General features: G+C 42.8%; 1 protein-coding gene across 5 annotated transcripts in view; it reads left to right on the top strand.

Moving 5' to 3' along the window:
• The window catches only part of ADGRL2 (adhesion G protein-coupled receptor L2), a 133,028-nt gene that overhangs the window by 52,163 nt on the left and 62,783 nt on the right, over window positions 1-18,082 (top strand). For all 5 annotated transcript variants that reach the window (XM_080915614.1, XM_080915613.1, XM_080915617.1 and 2 more), the window contains exon 2: window positions 8,824-9,037. In XM_080915614.1, the coding sequence (XP_080771740.1) occupies window positions 8,824-9,037 (214 nt within the window). The remainder of the gene's footprint in view (window positions 1-8,823; window positions 9,038-18,082) is intronic.

The following is an 18,082-nucleotide window of genomic DNA, read 5'->3' as shown; positions in this document are numbered from 1 at the left end:
TTTTACAAAATGAGGTTGGCATTAGTAGCTCTCTGCCCCCCCCCCCCCCCCCCCCGTATTTTAGTAAAAGTATTGCTTATATATGAATACCACAGGAGGTAGAACAGTCCTCCATTTTTGTGCTCGTCTTTGATCTGGGCGACCTGCCCGGTGCGTAGGTGAAATGGACTAATGAAGTTACAGGAAAGGAAGGAGTCCTGTGTCATCTGTTTGGCTGGGTGTGCCATACTGCATGCAGAAGGAAATCTCACAGCCTGTGCTCTTCCTTTTGATGTCATTGCTTTGAAGGACATAGCTCTCCAAGTCTAGGCTGTAGAATTAATGCGATTCTGATAACAGGGGTAAAAAAGGGAATTGTAGGAACAATTGTGTTCTTCAGTGAGAGGCCACAGTCCCTTACCGGAGATGATAAATCGTTTTTCTTTACTTATTCTCTAATTATTTTCTAGTTTATTTGTTGACGGCGCGTGAATTTATAGAGATTCTCAGGAGGGCTTGCATTTAGTCGTACAAAGTGAATGACCTAGAAAGAGTTCCTTCCTGATGCTCACTCCTTATAGGCTTTTAGCTAGCTGGAAACAGAGATGCTATAAAGAATATTTTATTTCCTTGCAGAGAATCAAGTGGGTCATTGCTTTTTTGATTTAGTGTAATTAATGACCAGAATGAGCTCCAGCTTCCCATCCTGCATAGGCTTGGTTTCTGAGGCTGAGTTAGATGAGGACCCTCTTCCCAAGGAGACACCTCCATCCGTGACAGTCATCCAGACACAGGTCCATCATATGTTGACTGAGCTGCATTCGTGCTGTGCACACACAGTAGGTGCAGCGTGAGGATCCAAGCCTGAGGTCAGACTTTCTCATTGTCAGGGAAGCCTTTACTTGGCTTTTGTTTGAATTTTTTTCCTTTTCTTTTGAGTCAGGGTTGCATGGAGCCTAGGCTGGCCTCAAGCGTACAACCGAGCAGGGTTGTGGACTTCTGATTCCCCTGTCTCCTCTGTTGCTGGAGAACAGCACCCTCTGTGTACCTATGCTATGCGGTCCTACCGTGTGGACTCATGGTTTCTGGCATGCTTGAGAAGTGTTCTATCAACCAAGTCAAGGTCTACAGGCAACTCCACTGAGCTTTGGAGAGGTTGTGGTTGCATGCTGAGAGTCTTAGAAAAAAAATACAAGAAACAAAAACAAGCAACCAGCTTTTCCTGAGGCTTAATGTTAATTTTGTAGACACCCTTGCTGGGAGGTTTTCCTTTTACATCCAGGATTAAACCTGTCATATTATAACTTAAACTGTGGTGTTTTAATGACACTTATGAATTATTACCCAGTGGTAGATAATTTAGAAGTTTTTACAACAGTGGGATCAATTTCTTTCTAATAAGTAATTTGATCCCAGATGTTTTGAAGGATTCATAATGATTTATTTTCTCAGCATTCTGAGAGGACCTCCAAAGTGCTAATATTTGGCCAAGCAGCTGGTGTGCATCTTAACATTTTTCTGTGGCGTGTCCAGAATGTGACCAGGATTAGTGATACTTAGCAAATACCGTCTTTCCATTTGAACTTTATGTAATTAAACCTTTCAAGTTTTTCTATATATTTATTTTAAAATTTAAAAGATACATTTTCAGAGATAATTATAGCATTGCGGGGGGGGGGTTAAATTAATTTTACTTGAGTTACTGTTGAGACTTAAAAGTAATAAAGTTTTTTTTGAAATACTTTTTGATATTGAAACATTCAGTTGAGTTTTTTGTTTATCTAAAATAAACAGCTTGATTCTAAACCCCAATGGCAGAAGAAGGAAAGGCAAGATGGATGAGTTGGTAAGGGTGCTGCCAAGCCTGGGTCCCATCCCTGGATCCCCATGGTACTAGAAGAGGAATAACTCTCACAGGCCCTCTTCTTGCCCCAACACACATACAGACACTTAATTATGTACATGTAACAAGACTGAAGAAACTAAAGCATGCCTGGCCTATGTGTTAAGCTGTATAATCACATGATCTCATGGAACATTTTTTTTGAAACCCCTCTTTGTGTTATGTACCCTCCCTGTACATAAAGACTTCCCCATTTCCTAAACCAGTATTGGCATCTATTTATCTTTATTGATAGCTTTGCAAACAAGGCCACAGGTGAATAGTGTTACCAGTCTTATGTGTCAGATTTTGGGTTTCTCAGCACATACACAACTCAAAGGATTGTGTATCATTGGATACAGAAACCCTGATGTTTTAGCGTGCGAGTGCGTGTGTGTGTGTGTGTGTGTGTGTGTGTGTGTGTGTGAGAGAGAGAGAGAGAGAGAGAGAGAGAGAGAGAGAGAGAGAGAGCTAGAGATAGATAGATAGAGAGATAGATAGAGAGAGAGAGAGAGAGAGAGAGAGGGAGAGAGATGTGCAGATATGCCATGGTGTGTATCAAAGGCCAGAGCACAACTTTCAGAGGTCAGAGGATAATTTCTGTGAGTCAGTTGTCTGCCTCATTGGTCCTAGCCTTTGAACTCAGGGCTACAGACAAGTACATTTACCAGTGAGCTGTCTCATCAGCCCCGATTAAAACCAGGTATCTTAATAACTAGAGTAGTTAAGACCTGAAGCAGCATTGAGCTCCCACAAACTTAGATGAAATTATGGTTCTAACACCCGGCCTTTGGGTGTTATTTTTAAGAGAGTTTTATTAATCTCTCGAGATCTTAGACATTGTGTTTCATTGACATTATGAGTGTGCAGAGGTAAACGGAACTGTTGAACTATTAGTGAACTAATTTCTCTTCCAGGCTTGCTCTTAGCATGCTTTCATTGCAGGAAGAGACCTCATTAACATGGGAATGGGGGTAATTCAGATATTTCATAGGCCAGCACTCGGCATAAACGCTGGCCTGAGTTAATGTCTCAGTATAGCCCGAAGTCACAGCCCCAGTCCCACAGAGGCCACCGTTTCTGCTAGGACCCAAGTACAGCATAAACAGTAGCATCCGAGATGGTTCAGTCCAGAGTCATTAAAAGAAGCGGAACCAGAGACATTGAAACTTTTATAGCCTAGTTAGTAAGGACCCCTTTGTAGGCACGACTCCCACACAACTGAGTACGAATCTGAAGAGAGACTAGGGGAAAGGCGAGAGATGCTTGTCAGCACTTGCTTCAAGTCCAACAAAACGTGCTCTTTGTTGACAAAGCACCATATCCTGTTTGCAAAGATGCTTATGGTTGTGACAGCCAGTGGTGGCTTTCCAGTTGTGACTTTTCCGGTTCCCACCATAGCAGTTCCTGGGAGCTGAGGTCCTAAATGCAGCCAATTTGAGCCCCAAGTCCCCGCACCTGTTGCCCAGAGGTATTTACTCCAGTCATTAGCCTACAGCAGGGATAGTTGGTGTGACATTTTATAGCTTGGGGTGGGAAGAGGGGGAAGAAACTGTCTTGAAGAATCATTTGTTCAGAAGGGAGAAACAGCAAAGTCGTTCATTTCAGTCTAAGCGCTGGTCTTGGGCGGTGTCCACACCTGCGCAGCTCCGAGATGCATTATCGATTTGTTTTTCCTTACAGAAGCCTCCTACTAGTTTTTTCTTCAGTTGTCAGCAAGATGGATTGGATTACACTTAGCTGGTTGGAATGCTTTTGGGGGAAGGGGGACACCAAAATAAAAATAGTTTGCAAGTACAGCTTCGAATAAATGTCATAGTAATGATGATGTGGGTACGCGGCTTTAATTTGGGGATTTTGTGATGTTGGTCATGACGACCCAGCCATTTAACCAAATATTTGGCTGCCACACAGAGGTTTTTTTTTTTTTTTTTTTCTTTTCTCGCCCAAGACTGACAGCAGGCAGCACACCTAAGTCTAAGTCAGCCTTCCATAGCAACGTACAGCTGATGGCTGTCATGACGTAGAGTCGTGAAAGCCAACTGTCTGAGCATCCGCCCAGCCTGTGAAACTTTGGGGAACTTAAATCTTCCTTCGCCTCCGTTTCTTCCTCCCTAAACCGTAACAGTTCCCACCAGTAAGGGGTTTTGAGGGGTCGTTAGCCATTAGGCATTTGAAATATCTTCACAGGGGTTTCTGGCAGTGAGAGGATAAAATGTCGCAATGACCATTTGGGGCGGTGGGAATGGATACAGCCAATGGTGTGAGCATTTGCTTGTGAAAATTGGCTGAACTTTTGTTAGACACCACAGCAACCCACATTCTCTACCGTGAAGCCGCCACCGACCCCCATCTCTCCTTACTGCAGCGAGGGTAGCTCTTTTGCAGGGCAACACCATTTCCTGTTAAGCTGTGGTTGGGTGTGGAGTTGAGGATGTTGTGGGGGGGGGGGGGGAAGGGAGTGCCTCCTAGCTCCCTCGCCCTATCTGTGGTTTCCGTCTGTGGTTTCCGTCTAGGGGACGGTGTGGACATGCATTCTGAAATGTGCAGCAGGCAAGTCCTGAACACCATAGGAGCCCTTTCTTTTCCATGCATGCTTGACAAGCCAGGAAGAGCAACAGACAGGAGACAGGAAAGGACTTGGCAGGAATATCCAAGGCTGACCTGACACGGCCTCAGCGGTGTTTCTCCCCCGCCTACTTGTAAGGGTGCCGAGCTTCTGTGCAGTGCGCATGCTCCGCCATTGGTTGACCACTGAGCTGTATACAGTGCCGGTGATCTTAGGAAGGCAGGCTCAGAGACTAAGGCAAGGAGTCGAGACAAGGTAAAGGAACAATGAGGACGAGTCAGAGCTATAGGTGGGGGCAACAGTGACAATGGCAGGGAGTAAAGCCAAATCCAGAGTTGCTAAGAGGATGTTGTCTAAAAAGCAGTTTCCAACGACGATTTTATGAGATACGCAAACGAGAAAGTTGAGCCGAGCCGTACTCAGGAGAAAAGGCATCTAGAAGACGCTGCTTCGGAGAGAGGCCCAGTTGATAGATTTAGCTGGTAAACGTTTCAAAGCAGCTATTATGGATATGTTCAAAGATTAGAATAAAACCATATTAGAGAATTAAGAGGAATTATGATGACAGAGAGTTAACAAATACAAGGTCTCCATAGAGAAATAAAACTATTTTTAAAAGACCCTGGAGACAGTCTTGGCACATCTTCGCTCCATCACTGCTGTAAGTAAATTAGTATTTTCTCCACAAATACACATGTCCTAGTTTACTCTGCTCCAGAATCCTTACTGCCTGGTCTGGCATACCGCAGGCTGTGGCCCTTAAGACTGTACCTTGAGACTAGTTTGCCATGGTTACCTTCAGTGTTTAAGTGTGCACTTATACTAGAAGGGCCTTTCCTGGATAAAAATGACCTCTCATGTAACGGGAAAAGTCCTATGAAGAAATGAAAGCCACACCACAGTGATGATTTTTTCCCCTGTAGGCCAGGGACAAAAAAGGGTAGCCATACCCCCCCCCCATGTGTTTTTGTTGCTTATTGAACATGTTCTGAGTTACATGGCAGGGGTCAGAGGTCAACGTTCACCTAAGTTCTCAGCGAAACAATGGGAAGTGGCCGAAGGAGGCACAGGTTACCTGTTGTTGGCGGTTGTTTGCTGTTGTGTTTTTATAACAGACACCCGTGGGTTTTTCTCCCTTCCATAAGCCTTTGGATACAATAGCTAATCCAGAGGGAAACCTCCCTGTGCCATGTGAGCCCTGTTTAGTTTATGACAGTTTTGCCACTTTTTGATAGTACCCAATGGTTGCCTTGTCCCACACACTACATCCGTTTACCAGTGCTCTTTCCACAGCTTGGAGAAGTAGACTGAGTGTTAGAGTGGTTGTGCATCTCTGGGGGAAAAGTTCAACAATCACATCTGTGATTAGTTAGTAGGATCTTATTTGTTTAGAATCATAATATGGCAAAATCTCACATAATTTTTAACTAATTTTACTGAGAAAAGGAAGAAAGAATTTAGAGAAACTCAGGGATTATTGGCTGAAGTTTTCAAGGTCCCCAGACAAATAGACAGATATACACAGACACACACAGACATATGTACACAAATGCACACCATACCGCTCCCCACATATGCTGCGCACATACAAGCACATTAAAAACAAAGTACACACAAGCAAAACACATCACACACATACACATTCACACATGTACACACAAACACACATACATGTACATAAAACACAAACACACATACATGTACATAAACACACAAACATACAACATCATACACACACAGACACCATGTACAAGCACACCACACAAAATGCACACATATACACACATATTCATATATGTACACAAGCACAAACATTACACACATATACAGACACATACACAAGCACATGTATACACACAAACATAACACATGCATACAAACATAATGGACGAATTTAATCATTATCTATTTCATATTGGTGGTCTGTGTGTGCTACTTTCAGTATGATTCTGTACCGTCCACTGAAGTCATACATGTGTGTACTAGGTAGAAGAATCTAAGAGCCCTATCAGTGCCTAACAGATAGATGCGTGTTACAGACGAGCCTCACATGCAACCACTAAGCACGTTGATAAAGCTCAAGGAAAACACCTTAGAACCACAGTCTGGCAACAAGAAGATCTCTCGTCTGAAACAATGGTCACGGTAGCTTTGGGTGAACAGTACTTGCCGTAGCAAACTCCCGTGTTCTCTGTGGTGAAACACCAGGAACCTGGTTTCTTTCCTCTTGTGGATTCTATGCTGGATGCTGACCATTCCTTTCGATCCGTGACTGGGGTGACTGCTGGAGGCTGTAAAATTCCTCTGTGTTAACAGCATGGCATTGAGCTGCCCGATTCCTCCTGTGGCTTTCACAAACAGAAGAGGATTCCCTTAGATCTATACCTCTACCCCTGCACACTGACAAAAGCCAAAATTAAAGCTTAGAAATCACACAACTTCTCGATCAACTGTTTTTGACAAAATAATACCAAGTGTGAATTATGCTTCAAGCCAATCTTTTAATAGCATGGTCTAATATTCCTAAGACTTTATAATAATATGACTTATTTTTTATTATGGAATTATAATTGCAAATTACCTCTGTATTAAAAAGTAGGTTATACTCTAAAATTTTATTTGATGTCTCTTGTTTGAATTTGCACATTACTTTACCCACAAATAAATAAGAGCTTGTGAAGCCATACAAATATTTTTAATTTATACAAACGTAGCTGTATTAGTTAAGTTAAATACAATCAGAAAGGGGGTCACATGTAATGGATCTTGTAGGGGATGAAAACTACCTTGTATACATTTGTCCAGATAGACATCTTGTTCTGAACTGCCAATCTCTGTTCCCATGTTCCATCCTTGTTAATGGCATACACCATCTTTGGTCTGGTGTTCTCCTATTACCATAGATCTTAGGGCCAACCTCCCAGGCTTGCCATAGCTCTTGAAGATGTTTGTATTCCAGGCCCGAGAATTATTTTCTTCCCTCTCATGTCTAGTACACATTTCGTTTTCTCAGCAGAATTGAGCTTAAGCTCTTGAGCTGATGCTGCGGGTGTGGTGCAGGACCCCTTTTGTAGGACAAGGCTCCTCAGAGGAGGCTTTGATTTAGTAAGGTCACCGTGCAGCTCAGGTAGATGAGGGGTTACCATTGCACTGACCCAGACACGCTCAACACTTCAGGCTAATGTCTGTAAACTGGTACAGTTTCTTCGGATTGTGTCAGGAGGTTCTCCTGGGATTTTTGCCAGAAGGGGTAAGCACGTGACACAGTAATTAAAACAATAGAGATAAGATAGTCAGGCGGGACAGGCAGGGTGGGAGCACATGTGAACATCGAAGTTCTTCAGGGAATGTCGTAGATTGAGACAGGCAGGAATGGAGCTGAGACTTCAGGTAGCACATGACCCCTGGGCACCACTCTAGTTCAGTTGGAACCCTCGTCTTTCTTGATCAGAGTCTTCGTCACTTCTACTCTTTCCCTGTCACCAAAGGCCGATGGCTTGGGCTCTGGTGCTAACTTATGGGCTCTTTGGTTTGGAATTTTGGCTTAGATTAGGCTGGACCAGTGGTTCAGGTGTTTCTCCTACAAGCCTGATGGCCCGGGTTGAGTCTGAAACCCACAGAAAGTGGAGAAGAGAACCAAGTACAGAAGGTTCTCCCCTGACCTTTACTCATATGCCTGCAATATATATACATCATATACCACAGTGCACATGTGCACACACACACACACACCACACACACACACACACACACACACACACACACACACACACACACTGATAATAACAGTGTAAAACCCCTTAAGATTCCAGCCTTTTCTCCCATTCGAGACTCGTTTCCAGCCCACGGACCTGCTGTATTCTGTGTAATTCATACAGCACCTATAGCGTGTGCGCTTTACAGGTAGCCTGGCTAACTGACACGTTATATGCTTCATTTTGCTGCTCCTGTGACCTTCCCAAAACCCTTGCTCTTTGGTGTGTACTGGAGTACCTAGTGCTGTCTCCTGTCAAGACCCATCTCCCGAATCTTTTCTGCGATGGCACTTTCCAAAACAGTGTCTGTAAGCTGAAAATGTTTCCATGCTCTAGAATTTTCAGCCATTACTAGCATGCGTTATCTTGGGAAGAACTTGTAGGATGAAGTAATTTTACAGTAATGATGCTGACACCTAATATGATGACTCTTAAAGGTAACTTTAAGAAGTCTAATAAGGGTGATCAGTCCAGATAAAGGTGTATTAAAGTGCCTCCTAGTAACCTTCAGGTGTCTAATTAGGAACAATCATGGATTCCTGACATCTCTTGACTGTGATGAATCATGTCTCTTGAAAATATCTTGCTGAGATAATAGTTGAGTTAAAGCTTGACTTTCTTTGCTAATTCTCTCCTAGGTTTCAGCAGAGCAGCCTTACCATTCGGGTTGGTTAGACGAGAGCTATCCTGCGAGGGTTATTCGATAGACCTGAGATGCCCAGGCAGTGACGTCATCATGATCGAGAGCGCGAACTACGGTCGGACGGACGACAAGATCTGCGATGCAGACCCCTTTCAGATGGAGAACACAGACTGCTACCTCCCTGATGCCTTCAAAATCATGACTCAAAGGTAGGCGTGTGTACGCATGCCCTGTGTTAGCTGCTGTTCCAAAGGTTAAAGTTGCTGTCTGCCCAAAGGGAACAAATGCTGCCAACAGCTAAGCTTGTGAATTAGGCTGTTGGATTTGTACTCGCCTGTGTTAACATCTACATTGTATTGTGTTTTCTACCACATATAATCTTGCATATCATCCTAGTAGAGATGACAGAATATATAGGAATACAAAACATACTTTTATTTTATAGAAAAGAAGAAGAAGGAAGAGTTTGAATCTAAGCTTGTTTCTGAGGGCTTGAGAAATCTGAGGTATTTCCTGTAGTCAAAAAGAATGTTTATATGTCTGGAATGTTGTCAGTAATTGCTCTTTACCCTTATTGTATTTTTTTCAGTGAGTTTCTACAGCAGTTTAGAGACACATCAAAATTGAGTACTGTGTGGTGTGTGTGTGTGTGTGTGTGTGTGTGTGTGTGTGTGTAGATTCTGATATGAACTTGATTTTCAGGTTTATATGGGTAAATACTCATATTTGCAACTGTTGGTTTGTATAGTAAGAGTTTATTCTGATTTATAAGAAATCTTTATTTGGGTTTTAGGCCATCTCAGACCACATGGAGAAATCCTTTCCCCTGCCTTCCTCCTCCTCACTTTCATGGTGAGAGGAGGTTTGGGACCCAGAAACTGTCTTCCAACGTGGCTGCTTCACCATTTTGCTTCCCCACAATAAACACGTGGGCAGGATTGTTGTCCACACTCCCCTCCATTTGTTGGTGACACTGTTGGAATGCTCACCATTTTATAAGCAGCTCCATATTCATTTCATCATCCCTTAATGATCCCGAGCACAGAGCTCCTTCCCGTGTGTTCCCGTCTTCCTGTGTGTGTTCCCTGAGACAGCGCCTGTTTGCTCCCCCTTCTCTAACTCCCGCTGCTCTGTTACTTTTAAGGATTCTTTGTAGATTTAGGGTGGAAACCTCTTTCTCAGTCGTGTCCTGTGCAAATGGTTCCAACAAGGTGCTGGCTTTTGTTCTGTGCTCTTGGTCCTTATCCTTAAAACTAACAACAGTAACGGACCAGAGCAAGCTCAGAATGCATGGAGCTAGTGTGTCCTGAGACTGGAAAGGAAATCTGTCTAAAAAGCTAAAGTCTTCCAGTGTCTGTGTTGACAGTTTCACCTTCAGGAAGCCATAAGTGCTGGGTAAGTCTGCAGAGCTTTGGAGCTATGCTTTCTCTGTAATATGTAGAGTAAAACTGACATCTATATGCACAGCAATGAGGGTATCTGCCTTCCTTAAACAGTACATAGATCAGCAGATTCTAATAGGCTCTTCTTTGTAATCCCAAAAAGTCTATCCCCCACCTCATTATGTTATGCATTCTTTAAGACAGTTCTGAGAATCAATATGTTACTTACAATTGGTCATTGAATAAATATTTTTGTCCACTATTAAGAAAATAAAAGTTCTGGCCAATATCAACACGATCCCGTGAGTGCTCAGTGCACGTGCTCTGTGTTAAGTGTGCACAATCCTTGTAGATCGGGTTGCCATCCAATCTGATATGCTGAGTGCGCAGTAGGTGTGCCGGATACCTGAACACCTGGGGTGGGGTGTGACCTGTGAGTGTGGGCATCTTTATTTCTTCCCCCACTAAGTCCCCGTTGATTCCTGATAGAAAGTAGATAGTGGAGATGGGCATCTTCAACACACCGTGGCCATGTGCCCCCATGAGTCCATGCTGAGCACTTGGAAGCCGGTGTAACCACACAGGAGCTTGGAAGGATTTGCCTGTCTCCAGCCTAGGAAACAATAAACATTTGAGTCTTTCAAACATATATTCTTGCTCCTTGGTAAGATGGAAGAAAATCTGCCATTGGGCGTCCTAGGCCAAGGGGAACCATCCTAAGATGGGAGCCACCTAACTCGTGGCATTGTATTGTTTACATTTGGAAAGTCACTGCAGCTCAGTGTACCTTGTGATAGGTGTTTACACACAGCAGTTTCTTCTCATGGCAACCCACCAGTTTTGCCCCACACGAGTTCTCCTGCACTGCTTCTTCCAGAGCTTCCGATGATTTACAGTGCACCTAAGCAGACACGTAGTTGAGCATTCATATTATCTTTAAATTTCATGGAAGAAAACCCTTGATCTCCCCCTGGGTTACCTTCCCCCATCGCCTGCTTCCATTCCTCTGGGACGCAGCATCATAATGAGATTTCTAACTTGATTAGCACATTGCCCAGAAGAATAACAAGATTTCTGTGTGCGGGCGGTCAGTACAGATGCAGTGAAAATATCAGAGGATGTGAAGGCATGAAGGAAAGAGATGTGAACGCTGCTTCCTACAATTGTCTGTGCTTCAAGAATACATGTTCTTGGGAAGATTATGTCTTTGTATACTTTAACTGACAGGCAGGATAGCTCAATTTCCAAATGTGTGTAGTGGCTTGCTAGGTCTTTATAAACACTAGAAATGGTCACCAAAGTTTTAAAGGAGTTCCACCAAGAATGTCCTTCTTTTAATTCTTAAGGAATTAGTATTAAGAATCTGAGACACAATCCCAGTTGACTAAATAGTGCTTGATCAGATACCCTCAGTTAATGCCCACACCCCAGCTGAGGCATGGACGATCAGACGTCTAGCCTGTAAACAGAGCTACTATTTGCTAACGTGGGTTCTCCATGCTGAGCACCTTTAACAGAAACTCTGAACTTTAACATAGTATTACCATGGAAGCACAGACAGAAAATGGTGTCACGCGGCTTTTTGACGGAAGTGCAGCGAAGTACGGCTGTGCTACAAGCACCGGCCTCGTCTCCGTCTGTGTCTACAGTGAGTGTGCATCAGTGAACACCAGCTCTCCTTCCTGTCTCCCAGGAATTTACTGCACACACCATGCAGGCCTCCCATTCCTGTAAGATAGGAGAGACATGTTTGCTTCCAGCTCCTTCAGATGAGAGCCCATACACACAAAGAATATTTTGCTCCTGGTGTTTCAAGTGTGGGAAGCTGCCCATGCCTTGGATCTATCTTGACACATTAATGACTAACCATTTCTCCATTCCTCTTACTGGTTTACTTTAGTCACGAAGGCTACCATCTGGAAGCAGGTCAGGAAGGAGCAAAATGTGAAGAACTTAGTGTGGACGGTTTACTGTTTCCAGTGGACTATTAAAACAGCAAAAGCTGATGGGAGCTAGTGCAAAGAGACCTGTGTATACACACACACACACACACACACGTAGGTCTACAGCAGGTGTTTAGTGTGTGAAACTTCCTGCTCCTCTACAAGTAAACTTCATTCTGGATGTAAAAAGCACGCATCCTTCCATTAAGTCTGAGCGCAGGAGAGGCTCTCTGTCTGGTTGCTGCAGTACTTTAAAAAAAAATGAATAAATAAATTCTGGGAATACATGTTGGCCCATTATCAGATCTCCAATGGGATATGGGAAATTAGCTAAATAAAGAAATAATTCCGAATATAGCAGCTGAAAGCCCATTTTTCAGCTGTAGTATACTTGTGGCTGGTTGGTTGATAATTATTTAATCAGCACTATGACAATTTGAACATAAACACTGTATTGGAAAGAGGAAGGGAAGATTGAGATTATTTGAAAAACATTTTCATAGTAGAAGCACGTAAGTACCCTCTTGGTACCCTCTTCTTTGTATGCCACGAGGTAAGGCCTAAGGAAGTCTGTCATATTTGACTGGTGTAGTTGGAAAGAACCATAGAAAAACCAGGGAGGGTGTGGTTTTGCAGCTGAGTCGTCAGTGAATAATTATTGTGCACATATAAGCAAGCACTTGCCGTGGAACTCACAAAAACTCAAGTAGTTTAGCAAATTTATCTATGTATCGGTCCTCAAAATACTGAGGCATTGAATAATGTACCAAAGAGAGAAATTTATATTTGTTTTTTTTTAAAGATTTTTATTTGTTTTATGTATGTGAGTATACCTAGCTCTCTTCAGACACACCAAAAGTGGACAGTGGTTTCTATTACAGATGGTTATGAGCCACCATGTGGTTGCTGGGAACTGAACTCAGGACCTCTGGAAGAGCAGTCAGTGCTCTTAACTGCTAAGCCATCTCTCCAGCCCCCTATATGTCTTTAACATAGAATTTTTTTTTAGGAGAGCTCAAGTAGTAATACTATAAATTCTCCGTTGAGTTACAAAGCCCCCTTCCTGTGTCCGGTAGGGGACACGGGGATTGAGTGTGGCTGTGACTGTCACTACCTCATGTCTGTTCACCATCGCCACATCATTTGGTAAGAATGAGATAACTGGGTTTCCATCCCAGACAGTGGGGGTTCCACTGTTACTTTACTTCTGTGTAGCTGGTCATGTAGAGTGAGCTGTGGTAGGGACCAGAAGTAACACTTTCTCTGTGTCCCTTACTCGGAATTGCAAGTACAAGAAATATCTCAGGTAACAGATTTTGAATTATTTGCCCCAGCTTTCCTAGTTAAATATCTTAATCCAAAAAGTACCCAAGTCCAATATGTCCTGAGTTTTTCAGATTTTTATATTTGAAATATTTCAAATTTTTCCAATGAGTGATATTTAAACTGTGGGCCTGTCTTTAAAGAATTCTCAGAAGTTCATCTTCAAAAGGTTGAATTCACGACTCCTCTCAAAACTATTTATTCGTACTTGAAGATTCTTGGATGGTCACCATTAATAGATAATGGTGGCTTTTAACAACCTTTGAAGATTATTGCAGGGACACCTCCTCATGAAACAGTTACAGTTCTTTCACGCCAGGAACTAAAATGATTTCAGCTCTTATTCTGAAACTTTGATTAACAAGCAAGCTCAACATTCACTGAGGGTTCCGTATCTCTGTGACACTTGAGTGCAGCCTACTTGGCGGCCTAAGCCTCAATGTGCAACATTATATGTGATCCGGTGAGGCTGAATGTAGGAAGACGGCTCTGTTCTCACGCTGATGCCTGGAGGAATGGTTGCCAGGCACACTCTATTCTAGTAGAGCTAGGCTGTAGCTTCTCTTTTAAAAGAGGGTTTGAGCATGGGCTTTTCCACAAGGTGGGAGGAGGCCGTCATCTACTTGACTGACATTCACCACACTTGCTGAATCAGCTGTCCTGTGCCTGGCCTGTTCAGTCCATCGCTGAATGCATATTCCCGATGTGTTGATCAAACTGGCAGTGTGATATCCTTGTCTTTCCTCTTTGTAAATATTGTGAGCCTTTAAGAAAGGTAGCATTACTTGGCACAGAGGGTAAGCCCGGCAATTATATGTTGAATGATTAATTCCTTAGTGAAATTTGTTTTTACATCGTGAGATGTCTTTTAGTTTTTGCTTGTTTGGTTTTTCTGGGGCAGGGTTTGACTGTATATCCCTGGCTAGCCCCAAGTCACCAGCCTAACTCTCCCAGGCCCCCATTGGTACTAGAATTACAATCACACCTGACGTCAAATTTCATCCTTCAATAACATTGATGTTCCATTCTGTTATTTAAAGTTGATCAACTAACTCACTTTCAAATATACTAATAGATACCCGTTGTATATAAACAATTTCAGCAAAGGATAATGTGTGTGGGCACATGCACACACACACACACACACACACACACACACACACACACACACACACACACACAGCATTGCTGTAGGAAGTGGTAAATATCAAAGCTCTGACATTAGCCAGAAGGATTCTTTAAAATGCAGCCATGGTTCTGGCAGACTTCATGATTATAGATTTCTGTTGGTGTGTCTTGTCCTAGACATACAAACCCCTCAGCCTTTATACTGATCAGTCAGTCTTGGTAAAAAGGCTCGCATCCACGTCGAGATCTAGGAAGTCACCCCCCCTTCTTTAATTTAATTAGTACACGTTTGCTGATCTCTCTTTACAGGTGACAGCAATGTTAATGCACACCTTTCTCAGACCTGAGCTCTCGCCCATGCTAATTGGCTTTCCTGAGTGATAAACTTAGTTCATTCTGCATTTTTACCTGAGATGATATTTCGTGGGACCAAGGAGTGGCTGAAAATGCTTGCTAGCTAGAGCTGCTCAGTCCACTCACCCTTTCCCACAGGATCCAAGCCAGCAGCTTCTGAAAAGTGCGTTCATCCCATGTGCTTTGCATCCCAGTGCTTTTATCTATCTGTGGTGCCAGGTTTATCAGCCAGTGGTCCATTAGGATGCAACACCGGTGAGAAGAAGCAAAGTAGAGTCTATTGACTCAGTGTTCCTCTGCAAAACAGACTGAGGTTGTCTGCAGTGTCCCGGTGGTGGGCTTCCCCAGTTCTCCGGCTCATGGCCGAGTTTGTTTCTGGACAGTGACTTGGCATTACTTCTTTGGCTGCAGGTTTTTAAGTTGCTCGCATAGATCCTTGAATCTTAAAACAGTACACACGACTATTACAGCTCCTATTGGTATGTCTAATTGGAGACATGCTTTGCATGTTACTGATAGGCTTGTAAACTGTAGAAAGGGAGATTATTGGCAATTGAAACATGAGTACCCACCCCCTCTCAAACCATATTAAACATTCGCAGTTGCTGTGTGAGAAAGACAAATGAATTATGAAATAACATAACCAAGCCATCTAAATGTCCCTCGTGGTCCACCACAATGGACGAATGCAGAAGGAATAGTAGGGTCACATCAGGGGTTCTTCCCCGCAGGGACTAGGAGGTGAAGCCTTTGTCTTACTAGATCATGTCCACGGAGAGCCCCAGTCTGCCTTCTCGGTTTTACAGACACTTCCTCACACATAGCATTTGCTCCTGTCATCTTGTGTTCCTTGTTTGGATGATGAGATGCTGATTTTTCTCTCAGGACAATGTGTCACTGCTTTTTGTATGACCCAAAGGTCATTGAGTGAAACCCGGACTTATGTGCATACGTTACAACTTTGCCTTTACTTTTGATCACACAGAGGATATGAAAAGGAAGAAAGCTAGGCTGTTTCTTGGAGGGTGAGTCATTGTTGTTTGGTTCAGTATGTATAACTCACACGAAGCCTCCTGCCTCAGTCTCCCTAGTGCTGGAGTGGCAGGTCCACCACTACCCACCCGCCAGGCTTGTGGAGAACTTTCAGTCGGAAACAGTAACGGATAAAGAAAGCGTGAAATAAGTTATATCTTCTGGCAGCCACCGTCAAGTAAGCACATAGAACGGACACAGAGTTGTGAAAAAAGGGAAATCTATTTTATAAGAGCTACACTATTTGATTATGATTTGGGTTTTTCTTTTGTCTTCTGTTTGGATGCTGCCCACCCTCCATCTGTAGAGCCATACTGCTGAAGTGTGATGGAATATGCTTTCTGTCAGTCTTCTACCAATATAAGGTACAACTTTATAATCAGGAATGAGATGTGCACATACACCTGTACTTTGGAATTTACTGTAAAATGAGTAATAAGCTAGTTTTATTTCAGATAAATTGACAGTAATACTGTTGTATATCCAGTGTGTTTATTAATCAGGTTTTACACACACACACACACACACACACACACACACACACACACACACGATAGGGTAACTGCCTTTATTCTTTATTTTTGTTTTGGTTCTCTTTGGCTCCTTTATTATGGTTGATTTTAGGCAGCATCTCACCAGTTAGCCCTGGCTGGTCTGGAGCTCTCTATGTAGACCAGGCTAGCCTTGAATTCACAGAGACTGCCTGGCTTCCCTGCCCAAGTATAGGGATTAAAGGAACCAACCTGCCCTGGATCTGTATTTCATTTTCTGATTAGCAGTTTAACATCAGGCATTTTATTAAATACAGAAACATGGTTCTTTAGTTTAAAGCATTTTGCATCATCAAAAATCATGACTCTCTTTAGGTTCCAGAAGTTTTGTACTGGAATTGTTAACATAAAGACCATAATACTCAGAGCAAATACATACCAATATTAATCGTTTTTTCATGTTGATTAAGGAAAGTTATTGTAAAGAATGAGTTTCCCGGTGGCATTTTGCTAATTCATATTTAGCCGTCTTGCAGATGTTAACAACCTATCTTTCTTACCTTACTTTGCACTTGTTTAAATATATCATAGCAGTTTAGATTGTTCAGTGCTGTTTGCTATTCCGCAGTTAATTTTGGAGCTAACAATACCTGTTTCATATGTTTTAGATGGAATCTCATTTATGACAAAAAGCAAGAGAAAGGATATTCGAATACTGACTATTCCATACAATCTAGTCAAGGGTAACAATGTAACTAATACCCTTAAGATCTCTGAGTGTTTCTGTTTGTGCCACATGCCACCAAAAGATGTAGTTTCAGGACTTCTCTAACACACTGCCTACCTGTGATACTCAGGCTTATTACTGTTATGGATACCCGAGAGAAAGACCTTAAGGGAGAAATTATTCGGGATCAAGGTTTTCCAGTCCAAAGTCATCTGTCTCCACTACTTTGGTCCTGATGAAAGATGGATTATCATGGTGGGAGGAGCGTGCAGCAGAGAAGGTCCTGTGTCTCACAGACATTGCAGAATGTACAACCTTTAACCACTCTCTTTTGGTTTTGATTCTGTATTCTGACTTTTCCATTTTCTGTCCCCTTTGTGGTGGCTGCAGAGTAGCTAAGGTTACTTGAAGATCCTGTTAAAAGGAAACTTAGTTTGTGATAAATTCAGTCTGCCTGTGTTGCAGTATTTTTTTATGTCCTTTGATGTTGTGGGCTATTCCGAGAAATGGCCTGTGGGAACTGTCATGTGACTCATTGTGTGCCAGGCTACACCACAATGTGAACATTTCCCATACAGGGGGAGAAGGAAAAGAGGACTAAGACTGATATTGAATCAAGCACAGTCAGACTGATATTGACACTATGAATCATGCAACAACCAGACTGATATTGATCCTTTGTATCAAGCACAGGCAGACTGATATTGACACTATGTATGAAGCACAGGCAGACTGATATTGACACTATGTATGAAGCACAGGCAGACTGATATTGACACTATGTGTCAAGCACAGGCCGACTGATATTGACACTATGTATCAAGCAGTTGAACTGATATTGATACTAAGTTATCAAGCAACAGCCATTAAATGA

The sequence above is a fragment of the Micromys minutus genome (assembly GCF_963924665.1).
Source record: "Micromys minutus genome assembly, chromosome: 4".
Classification (NCBI taxonomy): Eukaryota; Metazoa; Chordata; class Mammalia; order Rodentia; family Muridae; genus Micromys; species Micromys minutus.
This window is presented reverse-complemented; position numbering and strand designations above follow the sequence as displayed.